At 37.5% G+C, this 15,650-nt stretch overlaps 2 protein-coding genes across 2 annotated transcripts in view; one reads left to right on the top strand and one right to left on the bottom strand.

Moving 5' to 3' along the window:
- Positions 1–15,650, top strand: part of LOC118736448 (neither inactivation nor afterpotential protein G) — a 26,770-nt gene that overhangs the window by 7,294 nt on the left and 3,826 nt on the right. The window lies entirely within an intron of this gene.
- LOC118736440 (sodium-coupled monocarboxylate transporter 1-like) lies at positions 3,375–8,662 on the bottom strand. Its single transcript, XM_036466537.1, has 9 exons — positions 8,027–8,662; positions 5,305–5,370; positions 5,116–5,235; positions 4,897–5,051; positions 4,577–4,826; positions 4,134–4,514; positions 3,871–4,064; positions 3,615–3,804; positions 3,375–3,554 (listed from the first exon to the last, which is right to left on the bottom strand). Exons 1-9 carry the CDS (start codon positions 8,384–8,386, stop codon positions 3,492–3,494), a joined length of 1,779 nt encoding a protein of 592 aa, XP_036322430.1. The 5' UTR covers positions 8,387–8,662; the 3' UTR covers positions 3,375–3,491.

Here is a 15,650-nt window from a genome sequence, read left to right as displayed (position 1 = left end):
TTTGTTTATCGTTTCTTTTTGTTCTATGTAGTGCTGCAATTAATTTTATTTTTATTGTGTTTTTCCCCAAAGCAATTTTTCCTAAAATTCAATCTTAGATGAGCGAAGACGAAACAATGTTGCCTTGTTAAGAGCTGGTGATTTTTTAACTGCCGGCAAATAGTTTCGTATGGCCGTGAGAAAATTTACATACATATACACTTGTACGATCATTTATTAAGCAATAAGCGCCAGCAGTGTTGCTTAGGTTGTTGGCAGTCAATTGGTGGTTGGACAACCAACAGCGAAACTGTGAACGCCTTAAGCATCGCATTGACAACGGCGCAAATATGATTCTGAATTCAATTCAGTGTTTTAGAGCTCCAATGTATGGTGAGGTGAGAAATTTGAGACATTGTCATAACTATTTTCAATATCACGCGCTGTCATAAATAGATGGATGAGTTAGTAAAACTCTTCCGCATCTTTTACATGTTTGCAACACTTATTTTCATAATATCATTACATATTTATTATGATTATTAAAATGATACTACTCAAACTAATTGCTTGTTAAAATGAGTGAATAATTATTTATTTTTTTGGCCAGACTGTTCTTTTACACAATTATGGTCTGAATCCCAGCTAATGCGAGCGACTAGATAATTAATTTTTTTTGATACTTTTTGGTTGTCAGTGTGATGTCTTTGAGAAATCACACAATATTTATAAGAATTGTTTATTTGCCTTGAATTTGTCAAAGCCTTATTTAGTCTACAGTACAGGCACTTTATATTTCTTCAGAGTCTTGCTTTTTCACCTTAACGGGGATTAGAATAGTTGGAGAGTAGACCTACTCACACTTAGGCCCGTTGTAGTGCCATATGGAGTTACCGATTGCTGACTTAGGTATAATCCATTTTGTTGACCTATGAACTTTGCCAAATCAGTATTTCTACCTTTGAGATCTCTAAAAGAATGGTTAGCCAAGCGCTTATTTTCTTCTTCCTTCATGTTCCTACAACTATTAAAATAGTTCCTAGACTCATGTTGTGACGGCTGATAACTACCATACCTAAATAAAAGCCTTGGGCGGAGCGTTTTCTGATGCCTAGCGGCAACAACAAGCATGCGTTTGTCTGAGTTAAATACGTTAAGTGACAGTTTCGCCGTTTTCTGCAGCCAACTTCACTTCCTAACGCCCTATCAAAATCGGATTTTTCAACCGCTCAGCGTTGACGCCGCGTTGTTTTGGTATGCTTCATAGAAATTGTATGGACATAAGAATTTTTTGACAGACAGACAACGCTGCAGCTTTCGTTTCGGTATGGCTGTTAGGTAGTGGTGCGTAAGAGTCCTTAGTTGGAAGGACACTTCTCCTCAATTTAAACTTAAGCGGAACATTGCTCGTTTCTTGTTAAGGGGTAGCGAGGTAATCCTCAAGCTGTTTGGGGACATATTCCCCATTATGGGAACCCGATGTCCACTTATGAGTAAATTACCAGTCGAAGAAGTCTAGCTTTATCATAAAGAAAATAAAAATGAGTCCTATTTACTATGTAGCTATAAATGTGACAGTTTGTGATTGAGTATGTTTGTTGCTTAATAACTTAAAGAAAATATTACAATAGTGTAGATATGAAACGAACGGGTTTCCGAAGCGATTTATTAGAAATTTTTTTGAAGAAGGTTGCCCCACCTCTTCAAAAAGTTAAAGTCAATTTAATTAACAAGTTGAGCAAAATATTTCAAATTGGGTATCAAACACGAGGCGTTTTTGAGCGAGTGTGTGAGTACGATAATTTTCACGTATTTTGAAGACGGCTGCCACCTCTTTAAAAGTTAAGTCCCATAAGTTAAATAAAGCATTACAAAATGGATGCCAATCGAAAGAGGTATAAGAAAGCTTTGTTTCGAAAATATTTTTAAAGAGGGTTGCCATATGTTAAAACTTAAAATTAAATGTTATTAGTAAGTGAAATTAAACATTACGAAATGTTTTAAATTCAAACCAGACATGTTTAAGAAGGCTTTATTCCGATTTTTTTTTTAATATTTGGCACCTATTAATTTAAAAATTTATGTATTGTAGGGACAAGCTGAGAAATTAAAGAATTTTTTTTTTTGTATTGAAATGTCCAATTTAGTTTAAATTCGACACATGTTTGGGAACTTCTCTACAATAAGCACCTTATTTCAATAAAATGTATTATTTTTGGTGTTAAAATTTTTCTTTTTTTTTTGCATTTGAAATCACAAAGTTAATCCGAACTAAACACGGGCGAAGCTGCGAGCAGAAGCCGGCTTAAACACAAAATCATGTAGCAAGTCCCACCTCAATGATTTTCCAAGTGATTACGCCAATGATTATACGCACTTACATGCAGCTACAAGTGAGATAATTCTCCTACTCTACCTTTATGTTAATTTCAAGTGTAAGATGTCAATCAATCGCTTAATTATAACGTTTGTGCGCCATGCACCGATGATCCACTGCCAAAGCAATTGACAACAGCAGGCGCAATGTTTTTTAAGTGCAACAACAAATACTCAATTTCTGCACTCACAGTAGTGTCAAACATCATTGATGTTAACGCCACCGCAGTCACCGCTAAGGGCAAATCAGTGGCTGACGCTGCAATCGCCACAATTCAGTTGCCATTGCCATTGCGCTTTTCATTTATTTACTTTACTTTATTTAGTTTTTGTTTCAAAATATTTCAAACACCTTTAATTGTAAATATGTAGTTTGGTGGTCGATTGCAGTTGGCGGATTGCTTGGCATTGATGCATGTTGCAACACGTTCAAGTGGCGGCAGGTTGCGCAGATTATGTGTGAGTTAAGTGTCAACTCCCACACCACATCAAATCGCCTTGCAGCAAGCAGACAGTTTGCGTGGTGCTGAACACTTTGAAAAATGGTTAATAGGAATCGAATTATGCGCCGCCAGTAGCTGACAATTGAATTCTTGTTTGTTGCTAAAAGTTGGTAATTCACTTAATTGAAATGGGTTTGTTGTGGTGTTGTTGTTGTTACATGAAAACATTCAACTTCATGTATGCATGTGTGTGTGTGTGTGCATGCAACTTCATAATAGGAATTATTTTTCTTTACTACTTTACTACTTAAATGCATATTAACACTTATGCATTTCCCCTGAGTTCCTCAAAGTTAGGCGCCAAGCGATGTGGATATTCACAGATGAAGGTGTGAATCTACAGAAAGAAATAAATAAAGGTAAACAAATTTAAATCCACTTGCTAAGCGACAGCGTTAAGACTATGCTGTGTATTTACAATGGCTGCCATTGTAATTTAAGGCCACCAACGGCATTGGTTCATTAAAAGTTCGTACATTTCAAAACATTCGGCTACCACAATTACAATGCAGTTTCTAAAATAACACCTTTCAACTATTTTATTTGTAAATTCCGTTTGATTTTCATTTGCTATTTTTAATGTATAAAACAAAATACTATTTGGTTCTTCGTCTACCAGTGCACACAATGGCATCACAGAGCAACCTCATCCACGCGCATCCTCGCTTTATTTGGAATGTTATTCTTGAAAGTGTTCTAAAAGAGTTCCTACATATTAGCATCGCTAGTCGTATTTAGTCAGGTAATTAAACTCACTGTTGGCTTAATGTATTCTTCATCGTTCCGCACATATTTCCTTATACACGGCGTCAGTAAAGCAGTGTCCACCTTCTTGGGGTCGTTTGCACCCGCTATGCTCGAGTACAAAATAGCTATGAAAATTGTGATCAAAGCACCCAGACAGGTGAACCACATGTACGAGATTCGATAAAGTGGGAATATTTCTCTGCAAATACAAAAAAAAAAACCACCAATAAGTTTATTGATTTCTTGATGCTTTAAAAATATTTACTCCGCCGCCGCGTTTGAGTCCGTCAAATTAAAGCTGCTTTGTACCAAGGTCGCACGATCGAATTGATAATCGCATTGGTCGACGGTGATCTGCTTAGTCTGATATTTAATAGCGCCGGAGGCTATAGCCCATTGCGCCTTCAAGCTAATCCATGACATGGCAATAACACCCACAATGCCACCAGTCAGAGCGCTCTTTGAAAACAAAAAAAATTAATAGAACGGATTTTAGCAATTATATTCCCCAACAACAACATCACTCACATTGCCACCAATCCATGGCATGAAAATGCCAATGGTGAATATGCCAAAAAGAGGGCCATTAGTGATAGCTTCCAGACTCATGGTCAGCTGCAACACGGTACCCATGTGCTCGACCACATAAACCAGGCAAACACACAGTGCACCCATTCCGACCACCACCGAACGCATGATCCAATTTATCGCCGACTCAGACAACGGACGCTTCACAAAAGGCTTCACGAAGTCCTCCAGCACCACAGCCGACATGGAATTCAAGCAGGTGGACAGCGAACTTAAAGCAGCGCTAAAAACTCCAGCGACGAAGAGACCAGTGAGTCCAGGATAGTCACCCAGTGTGTCCATAACGAAGAGCGGTAAGAGTTGATCCCGCGCTTTCGCCAGCTGCAGGGAGAAACATACAATTACATATAGTAAAGGAGTAACTAAAGTAAATGGTGACCTACCTTCGTGGTCAGTGGATCACAGTTCTTGTATGTGGCGTAAATTAGTAAACCGTTGTAGCCACAGAGCGCCATCATAATCAGCACACCGAAGCAAAAGATGAAGAGAGCAATGCGTGCCGCTCGCAATGTGGGCAACGCGAGGTAACGCTGTATCATATTCTGCGAAACGGCGTTGGTCTGGGTCCAATAGAAGACGCCACCGATCAGCTGGGACCAGAGCGTGTGCCGCACAGTGGGGTTTATGCTCAAACTGTGCAAGCAGAGTTATTCTTCTCTTTCTGGTTCGTCTAAGTCAAGTACTTCACGCTAATCAAACTTACTCTGGCCTCTCAATGCGATCCGTATCCCAGGCGTTCCGGAGCACCACACCTGCGCCACCAATATCGTGGCTTCCTTTGACAGCAACCAGTATTAGTGCGCCCACCATGGAAATCGTTTGCACCACATCCGTCCAGACAACTGCGCGAATGCCACCCTACAAAGAGAGCGAATTGGCTTTAAGTTTCATAAACGAAATTTCACTTAGCGAATTTACTCACCAAGCTGGTGTAGAAGATGCAGATAATGCAGACAATGGGTGTGATGGTGTGCACAGCTACGCCGGTCACTTGATTGAAGGCCAATGCGGGCACATAAATCACGATCGGCAGATATGCCACCTGTGAGAGCAAATGCGTTAGTCCACATAATTTTTAATATAAGGGCAGTTGAATGCCTATGCAGCTTACATTCATAATCGCAAACATTACGGATCCATACATGCGAAGACGCCGATCGAAACGACTTTCTAAATACTAGAAAATAGACAAAAGGTACAGATATGTGTATTGGTTTGATATGATATTCATATGTATTAATAAATAATGAGAATAAATACTATGAAAGAATATTATAAAAAATTTAGTTATTGCGGACGTTCTCTTAAATTTAATTTATGCTCCGTTACCGTTTACCTTTCCATTTAACATACACAATGCAAGTCCAAAAGAATTGTAAAATTTCATACAAATTAAAAATATAATATTTTAACTTAACACGGTGTTACCAATATGATGGAACACCTTGTATTTAGGACATTTTTTCAATAACAACATCTATATATGTATATGGGAAATTATTTTCTGCTCAATAACCTTCAAAAGGTTTCATTAGGCTGAACGTTCTTGTCAATTGCGCGCACAGAAACGGTGGTCACAGGGGAAAATTATGATTCCCAGTCCTGGTCTCGATAGCTGGGCGGATATAGACAGCCTCTTCAGTTAGAAAGTGACAGCGTGTTTTCCATCGCAGAGGAATTTGTTTATGGTTACAACTACTCCAGAAGTAATTATACGGGGCTCACAACTCCGTCAATAGTCGCATTAATATTTATTTCAGTTGTTTCCAGGTGTCCAGTGTGATCACGATATCGTGAATGTGACCAGATCAACTCACCACTTACTTCTCACTTTTTGTTTTCGTGTTTTCACTTGATTCCTACATATCACTCTGTTGAGCCCTATCTCAGAGATTTTAATCGGGCGAGAGTAGTCTCCATTCTTTCCCGAAACATCGCTAAATCAGTAAGAAAATTGCGCTGATCTTCTATCCACCTACATCCATTCGCATTATTTACCGCTCTTGTTATCGATATTACTTTCCATAGACTTATCGATATTGAATTGATATTTTTATCGATATTTTATTGATTTTTATCGATATTTTTACTGATTTTGTTATCGATATTTGTATCGATTATTTTATCGATATTTTTATCGGTAGGTATAAGCTTATAAGATTATATTAACTAGCCTGTCATTTTATTCACAATTTTGAACCAATGCAACGTATACACACATACAAATGCCTCCCCTGTAGGGAAAACACGAATATGAATTATTATTGAGTTTTATTTTTCGCTCAAACGGAAATAATTACTATTTGATTTTTATTTTTTCGATTACAAATAATGCTCCGTTAGCGATTTGGAGAACAATTTTACCAATCGAAGCTCCGTTTTGATGTCGTTATGACAAAAACTAGATCTCATCTGCCGAATTTAGAACTGGTTCGGAACTAGAGCTAAAGGGATGCAACGGGGGACAACTGACACTTCCTAGGACATCGCAATGTTAAATTCGCCAGTCGCTAGCATGCAAAAGAGAATTACGCGTACTAGTCATGGTTCCATACGCACTAGAACCGAACCAGTTCCGCACTAGTTCGTTTCCCTAAAGGGTCCAAATTATATTATGCTAAGTCTGACAAAGTCTAAGGTGACTTAGCATGGTATGGTTTGGACGTGTCGATATGTACATACATATATTGTTTATAAGACAAACTAGATATTTAACGTAAGTTTCACTTCTCCAGTGAACATACCCTGCAGTGAAAAATTATCAATTGTTAAAACTAACCAACTTATAGCTAGCTTTTTGGCGAGATTTCGATTAATACCTCACTTTTAATTAGCTATGACAAAACCAACTTAAAGTGAATTGTAAAGTCGTGCAGGAGTCATGCAGACGCAATCGGGAGTTGGTTTTCTTTACAAGTTTCTATTAAATATCCTCATACAAAAATTACTTTCGATACCCTTTTTTTCTGAACTTCGCAGATTCTTTTTCATATTCAGGACAAATAAAAGGAAGATCGAAATTTTATACTTTCATTTTGAAGTTATGTCTGACGGTGTTCGAATATGGGGCCACCCAGAGCAGAATATGTAAACAAATATGAAATGTAATAAAATAAAGTAAATAAATAAGAAAATAAAAAAGTAAAAAAACAAAAAAATATTTTGTTTTTCTTATTGATATTTTATGTCCAAAAGTAGTTAGTTACAAGTTAGTTGACATGTAATGCAGAGGTATCCAGGTCTGACTTTTTTGCGGCCATCGCCCCACAAAAGTAGTTAGCTTTTTTCGAACAAAATACACAGTTAATAGTTAGCACTAGTGTTCGCGTAAACAGACTTAACTTATCGCATGAATGAAAAGGTCCCACGTGCTACGCTTAGGACATCTATTCAATACAAAAGCAACAAGCAGTCAGCAAGCTGCTGAGATTTTCATTCATTAACCGACAAAAGCACAATTAACATTCACTTGCGCCTAAATATATATGTACATAAACACATACCCATATACATACAAATATGCACTTAAGTAATAGTAGGTGGTACTATTACACATTTCACTATTTACTTTGACGTACTCACTTACACAATATTTGCTTAGAAGCTATTTTAATTAATGGCCATTAACTAATCTAATTGAATGGGCTTTGGTTTTGATTGAGTGCGAATGCTGTATCTGTATTCGCTGTGTGTGCTTACGTACAAGAATTTACGTATATTCATACACACCATCATTAAATGATTATGCATTCAAAAATTTATTTACCAAGACAATTCGTTTATTACTACGAGTAGATAAATATTTGCGTTATTATTCAACTTAGAGCACCTACCTCATATGTCGATGTAATGTTCAACTGATGAAATACGGGCAGATAAAATACGCCCATCACCACTCCCATAGCAATTACACCGAGCGAGACGTACAAGTACTGAATGCCATAGGAGTAGACTTCCGTCGGCAGGCCCAGCAAAGTGATACCGGAAATGAAACTGGCCACCAGCGAGAGCGCAATGGGCAGTACAAGCATATTTCGTCCACCCATTAGGTAGTCGGACTCCGAAAGGCTGCGATTCAGGAAGCCAAAATAGATGCCAATCGCTATGCAGATCACAAACATGGCAATGAAGACGCCATAGTCGGGCCATGAGAAGCGCTGCAACTTTGCGATAATGTCATCTATGTCTGTCATTTTGTTGGTTGCTGCTCACTGCTTCCGTTTCAAATGAAAAGAGTTCGATGAAGGGTCCACTGCACCACGGTTGAGTCCGTTTTCCGGCGCCAGGCGATTGAATGTTTGGTTTTTACTCCGCGCGGTTGCCGTTTTAGTAGAAATTTTTCCTAATTTTATAGTTTATTAATTTTTTTTCACTTCAAGAGTGGCGCATAGCGCATCCTACATCTAAGCGCGCTAATCCGCGTTTGTCTGCATATTTCAAAAATTTTAAGCTCACTGAGATTTCCAGAAGCACACTCTCTCTATAATTTAGGCATCACTTAACGGATATTTTTATGTTTGTATGTATGGCTTTACACGGGACTCCTGTTCATGCGGCATCAAGAGAGATTTTGATTAAAAAAAAAAGAAAAGAAAAAACGTTCTGATTCTCACTAACACAATTACGGAGTTGCATTCGTTGGAGGGCGCTAATAAATGCCACACCAAAGCCGATGAGGTGTAGGATAGCATCCCAGTACATTGACTGACCGCTGCTCATATAATGAAAGCCGCTGTCACCAACGATCACAGAGTTATGCTTTTAAGTTGTGGGGTGCTGAGATTTTTTATTTTTTCTGACTAATTTAATATGCGCCATATATTTACCACTTAAACGGACAGTGGTGGCTGAAGGGGGAGTTTGATGGAAAAAATTAACGAAATTTTCTAATTTAAACGCAACCAGATTTTGGTGTTGCAAAGCGGTTTTCAGACACATATTTACATTATTTCTGCTGACTTTTATGTAGTTAAGTATATGTGTTTATTTCTAAAGACTTGCAGTTGGTATTTCAAACGAAATATTTTTTTATTGTTGACGTGGGTGATTCATCCCTTTGTGTTAAGCCAGCGCCAACTCTTCTCACTTCGAGACGCTACTCCAAATTGTATCTCACAAAGGTTGAGAATCGCCGCAGGCGTCTGGACCGTTTAATTCAATCAGTAGGTAATTTGAACATCACAATTGGCTGAGCACCGAACTGGTTGGGTACACAATCTAATTTCGGATTTGAATACATTTGTTTATATGTCTATATGTTTGTATGTTTTTACATACGTATATGTAAATCTGTGCCAAACTCATACGTATCCCAAATAGTGAGTTGATGAGTTGATTTAAAGATGCTGTCTAATTCAAATAGCGGACGCCAAACCCTGTCGGAAATCGTGTGTTTGAGCTCAAAGTGCATGTGAAGTAATCATTTTACTACACAGGGCCTTCTTCTTGTTGAAAACCAGGCAGCACTCGTGAATAGGGGCAGAATATCGGCAGTCGAAAGTCAGTTTTATCGGATTTTTGAGGCACCCACACAAACTCGCCAAAGATTGTCTTTATTCCATTCACACATAGGTAAAATCCACTGTACGGGAGACAGTCGTATTTGCAAATATTTATTAACAACTCGTTGGAATCAGTGGAGCGCGTTTTGCACTTAAAGTCAAGCGTCGTCGGTATCGAAGGTAAGGCTAAGCTGGCACCAATGAGCTCTCTCTCTACCTTCTCATCCCCTCCAGGGATAAGTAAACGGGAGACGCTAGCTGGAAGAAGACACCTAAGACACGAATAAGTCGAAGCTAACCGTCACGGACAGTAGAAGGGTATTCTGTTGGAAGCTCAAATTTATGCTTCCAAATCACTGTGGTGCTTTAATGGGCTGATCAACTACTGAATGTAGACAAAGGTCTTCTCTAGCTCACAGTGTGCTCAATGCTAGTAGGAGAATGCCTTACCTCTCTTTGAGTTGCATCTGATCAAAGGCCATAGCGAAATTTCATGGCGGATGAGCTGGCGAGGAAAAGCTCGCCCTAGTCGACTTTCGCGAGAAAGAAGAGAATGGGAATACCTTTCACTGCATGCGCACTATTTTTAAATAGAAAACAAAAACCAGAACCAGAACCAGAAATGCTAAGTGTTTTTGGTCGAGTTTGAAACGGCTGGCAATGGTACTTCTTGAGCTCACGCAGATTCTCAGGATCCTCACGGTCCCTACTGCCTAAAGACCGATTCGATGGAATTATTTTCACACTTACTCTTAAGCTGGCCAGCTTCAATGAATTTGCGCTCTATTAGCCTTGGATGGCACTCTCTAACCAGCCCTAGTAAATTCGCCGGGGCCGTTCCCACCACAATCGGGTGACCTAGATTTATGTATACCAGGTCAAGGACTCTCCCTGCAGCAGCATTTCCAAAAACAAATTTTCTATGCTGCTACAATAACAACAGCTCCCGGTACCCGACATAACATTGCAATTACCGTTCGTAGTGATACCACAAAATACGGACCAAGTGTGGTCCTGTCTGGGGTACGCTCAACCTTACGTGACCTAAAACTAGCCGACTAGTCATTAACGTTCGTTTGAAGATATATCTGACTATAATATAAGTATATATGGATATGTTATATATTTTAGCGCACTTGACAACACGCAAATTACAAAACCCAAAAACAAAAAAAAAAGATTAGTTGTTCTATCTTCGCAGTGGGTTTGAAACAAATTCGTTCGTCTTCTTCGTACTTTCGAATGCGCTGCCATTCACTTTTAATGACATATTTGGCGCGCGTCATTTTACTGCGGCGGTGGATGGGTGCAACGTTGACTTGCTGATTGATGTTAATTTGAAATGATTTGCATAAGTAATAAAATATATATTCCTTGAATAAATTGAACTAGATTAACGTTGCACTTGAATTTTATCCTTCACTTTGAAGGTGTAGAAGATTATTAGTCTCGCTGATTCCCACTGTTGCCTAACGCAGCCAAAAGCATATGTATGTATGTACATAGCTACAGCGGTAAAAGTAAATTTTTTTCCAAATGCATGAATTACCAATAATGTTTTGTTTTAAAAAACACTTTTTCCCGAAATTTTGAATTTCTGTATTTCTCAAGATTTTCTTTCGCAATTTGAAAGCAAATTGTTATCCCGTTTCTTTGCCAAATTTTATGTTTTGCATTTCAGTAAAAGAAAAAAAATATATATATATATTTTGCAATAATTTAAATTGCAATCCACCCGCGACATACATATAGAATTATGCATTTATGTCCGTGAATACCAGAAGACCTAAGGCAACAAACGACTTGCCTTGCCGATCCGCAACTGAGCTAAGCGAGTGGCATTGCCAAGCAACCACAGATGACCCCATCCCCACCCACAGAAGGAAAATGTGCGCACACACACAGGCAATTGTTTGTCAAATAGGTTTTTCAAAAAATCACTACATTTCTCTCGAGCTAGTAGCGCATCCCCATTCATAGATGATCGTACATATGCATATATATATATATATATATGTGTGTACATATGCATGTATATATGTAAATACATACCCTGCAGGGAAAATCTCTAGCTCTGAATCGGTTTTGCTTCTAGCAAATTTCGAAGCAGTTCTAATTCGCGATAAATCTATTTTGCATGCAAACAACTGAATTTTGACAATATTCGTTTGGTGTTTCCAAACTATGAAAAATCATCTGTGAAGTGCAAACAAACAAAAATTTATTTATAGTAAACAAATGATGTATTTTCGAACCAGTTTTAAATTCGTCATCTTTGATATAGATTTCTATTTAGAAGTTTTTGTATTCTTTCGCACTTGTCGCATTTTCTGTGACTATTTTGGTCTTAGAAAATCTATTTATATCAGAATAGAAATAGTTAGAAATAATAATAATAATAGTTTGCTCGTTTAGAAAACGATGCACCTTTTACTGATTTTTCTGCTCGCATCAAAAAATGTTTTTATAGAAAAAGTGGACTTAGAAACTTTTCAATTAGCAAGCGATATGTAGTTTTAAAAAGTAAAAAAAAAACGGAAATAGTTTTAAAAAAGTATGACATTTCGCTGCTTTGGACTGGACGAGATCTAATTAGCAACATATCAAAGTGATTTACTAGCTCGGGTTTTCTCTGTAGGGTAAATGCTATGCTATACAAAGGACGCCACCTTAGTGACGTATAATTAAAAAAAAAAATTCTTGCATGTGCATCAGCAGAAAACAATTATCTTTATTTATGTGCATTCAATTGCTGCTATCTGTATGTCTGTAATGTATGTACCTATGCATTTACTATATGTTTGTGCATTGTGTTTGTCGCGTGCATATTTACGTTCACCTATTTATTTAACTGCACATGTGCGTCGCATGGTAGTCTCGGCAGCCAACGAATTTCGATCGCCGCCTGTCCGTGTGAGGTGCCATGGACGTCATTGTTAATGAACTTGAAAATTGTGCATTGCGGTAGAAAAGTGTTTCACTCTCAATTCAAATACAAATACAAAAATATCTGTGCATTCAGTTGTAGTTAAATAAATATTTAGCCATGCAGTAGAATTTCGATAACTCGTAGGCTCGATAAGTCCGCGATCGCTCTTAGTGATAAATAAGTTCAGTCCGTTTCAATAATTTCTCTTGAACCAATAATCTTTTAAGTCGAAAATTATTACAATTTTGAAAAACAAAAAGGTACGTAAGATATTACCCTGCTTTTTCCCGAATTTTCTAAAATGAAATAAACTGTGCACACTTCGATTCTTTTACGAAATTTCTGAAGAAAATCGGTAAAGGAATGAAAATAATGCTGCTACGTGAAGAATATCTTGCAGATTTTTTTCAGAATTTTATTTATTTTTCCTACAGAAATTTCTTTACGAGTTCGTGTCAACCACTTCATACAATTTTCTTTGAAGATTCGTAAATAAATCGTTACAGAAATGAGATACTCCTAAAGATTTCGGGAACTTTGGTTTGCAGGGTATGTATGAGTGTATGTATGTATGTATGTATGCACCCTGCAAAAAGTGGGACTAGGTTATATGTATATGTACGACAAAATTTTTGTGTTTGCTTATAAAGGGCTTTGTTCCACACGCTTTCCGGGCTGCTCCGGTAATTACAGCGTAAAAATAAGTTACTCTCTCACAAGTGTCAAAAATGTGTCAACACGTGCCAAAAGGGCACATTTCGTACCTTTTTCTATCTATATGGCTAATAAAATTACCAAATAACTACATTTTTTTGAAAATTCTGTGGTATTTTCCACTTTTGTATTTTATAAAATTTGCTTTCGGATTTAAACAACAACAGCTGTTATTTCAAATTTCCCTTTTGCACATTTGTGCCCGGAAAAAAATCCGGGCTGTTTCGTGCACAAAGAAGAAGACATTTACGATCCAAAAGTGCAACGTATTCGCTCTCTATTACCCATTTTTCTAGCGTGAGGAACGCTTTCTGGACTGTTTTGGGCATCCGCGAAATCCCGCGGGCTCGTGTGGAACAAACCTTTTATGTAGATATGTAGGTTTTTTTTGCATTTTTTTCCCAAGAAACTTACCGAACTTTTGTTAGTGCCCTCGTATGTAGTTTATTTGAAAGGCATTTTTGCGGTATTTCCCAAGCACTCATACATTTGGTATTTTTAATTACTCATTTTATGAAAATTTTAACATTTCTTAATTTTATTATTTCATGATTTTATGTTGCATCTTTTAATTCTCATTAATTCTTTTTCCTAAAGCTCTACAGATGGCCCCCCGCAGGTAAGCCAGAGGCATGCTTTTTTCCTTCACCTCTCTTTTAGTTAGATCAGGTCAAGGCATATTCAACAACGTAGAAGTGACAATTCAGTTGAGCCCTCTCATAGCTGACTGTAATGTCAAAAAATGTAAACAAAGAAATTAACCCTTTGTTATGCATATACCATATTTGATATAACTGAATATCTTTAAAACGAAGGTTTTTGTAAATATGGAAATATTTAAAACCTCATTATAATCAGCTTCATTTTAGTTATTGCTTTTTCGTTTTAATGTAAATGTGTAAATGTAGACTTACACAAAATAATACATCAAATGAAATGCTCTCATTTATAAAACCGTTTTGACAATTTTCTTGCTTTTTCTATCCCAATGTTTTTTTTAATTTGTTTTTGTATTCAAATACTTAATTTCTAAGTATTGATTCTTCTAAGTTTGATTTTTCTAAATTTACATCAGAACTTAACTTCAATAATGTGGTAATAAAATTTTTGCAATTTGAAATTTTCTTTCCATTAATTTTATTAAAAATTACTTTCAGTTTCTTTATGTCAACAAGGAATTCTGGTTTAGGTTTTATCAGACCACCATTTGAAATTTGGTCTATCAATGTTATGGCAGTGGGACGTTTTCCTTTCATATACGGTATGATAAATCCTGCACCTGGGAACAAACGCATCCGCTTAGAAATACTCGGCTGCGATGGGCAACAAAAAAAGTCACGCGCGCAGGTGAAGAGTCTCCTAATGAAGCATCGCAGCAATTTTCCCACCGTTGGCGCTTCAGTTGACAATTCGTTGACAGTCGCACAGCTCACAATTGAAAATTAAAAAAAAAAATCAAATTTTGAATAGTATAGGGTTAAGAGTGACATTTCAGTCACAGTTCAAACGAGGGAAATGTTGAAATCACTTCTACCTTGTTTTGCCTTGGATCAGGTTAAGGTGAGGCAGCATTAGACAAAGAGAGATGAGAGATTCCAATCGTTCAGCGTCCACAAAACCCACACACAAAAATAGAGAGTTGCGGCTTTCTGAGCAGAAAAAGACCCCTGCTGGAATTTCGTTGAGCTGGTACGAGTCCCACCTTTCCGAGATGATGCTTTTCATGCTGCGTTGTAAGGACCGCAAGAGTTAATGGGGCGGGAAAGGGAAATCCAAACATTTCTCCTTTCATATATTCTCCAACTCGCAAGTTATGGGCTCAAGGATTACAAGCGTTTTGCCCCCTATTGCCAACCCCTTAAAATGTTGATGTAATTTAAGACAGAGCTCTGTAAGGAAAATAAAATCGAATGGACACTCGACATTTATCTTCAAGGGCCAGGTATTCTTGGTACTAATTTCAAAAGATATTCCTATGCAAATGCACATGTACGACTTTTCTGTGACTTTTTATTTGTTATTATTTGTAACACAAGACCAACTAGTCAAACAAACTTATTAACTAACAACTATATACATACATACTTAGGTGCGTACTTCCTAAGTGCACTTATCTTTAGGAATTTCCTACTTCTAAGAAATACATACATATATGCACACATAGTAACCGGGTTTAACTCATTTCTTTTTCATTTTTTCCCTCTGTAAAATCATCGTTGCGCCCCGAATAGCCATTCCAATTATAACTGAGTTCGGGTTTCCAGAAACGGGAGTCGGCAGAACACTGGCATCTATTATTCGCAAGTTTTCGAC

This window comes from Rhagoletis pomonella, unplaced genomic scaffold (genome assembly GCF_013731165.1).
Source record: "Rhagoletis pomonella isolate Grant_MI unplaced genomic scaffold, Rhpom_1.0 Rhpom_scaffold_00001, whole genome shotgun sequence".
NCBI lineage: Eukaryota > Metazoa > Arthropoda > Insecta > Diptera > Tephritidae > Rhagoletis > Rhagoletis pomonella.
This window is presented reverse-complemented; position numbering and strand designations above follow the sequence as displayed.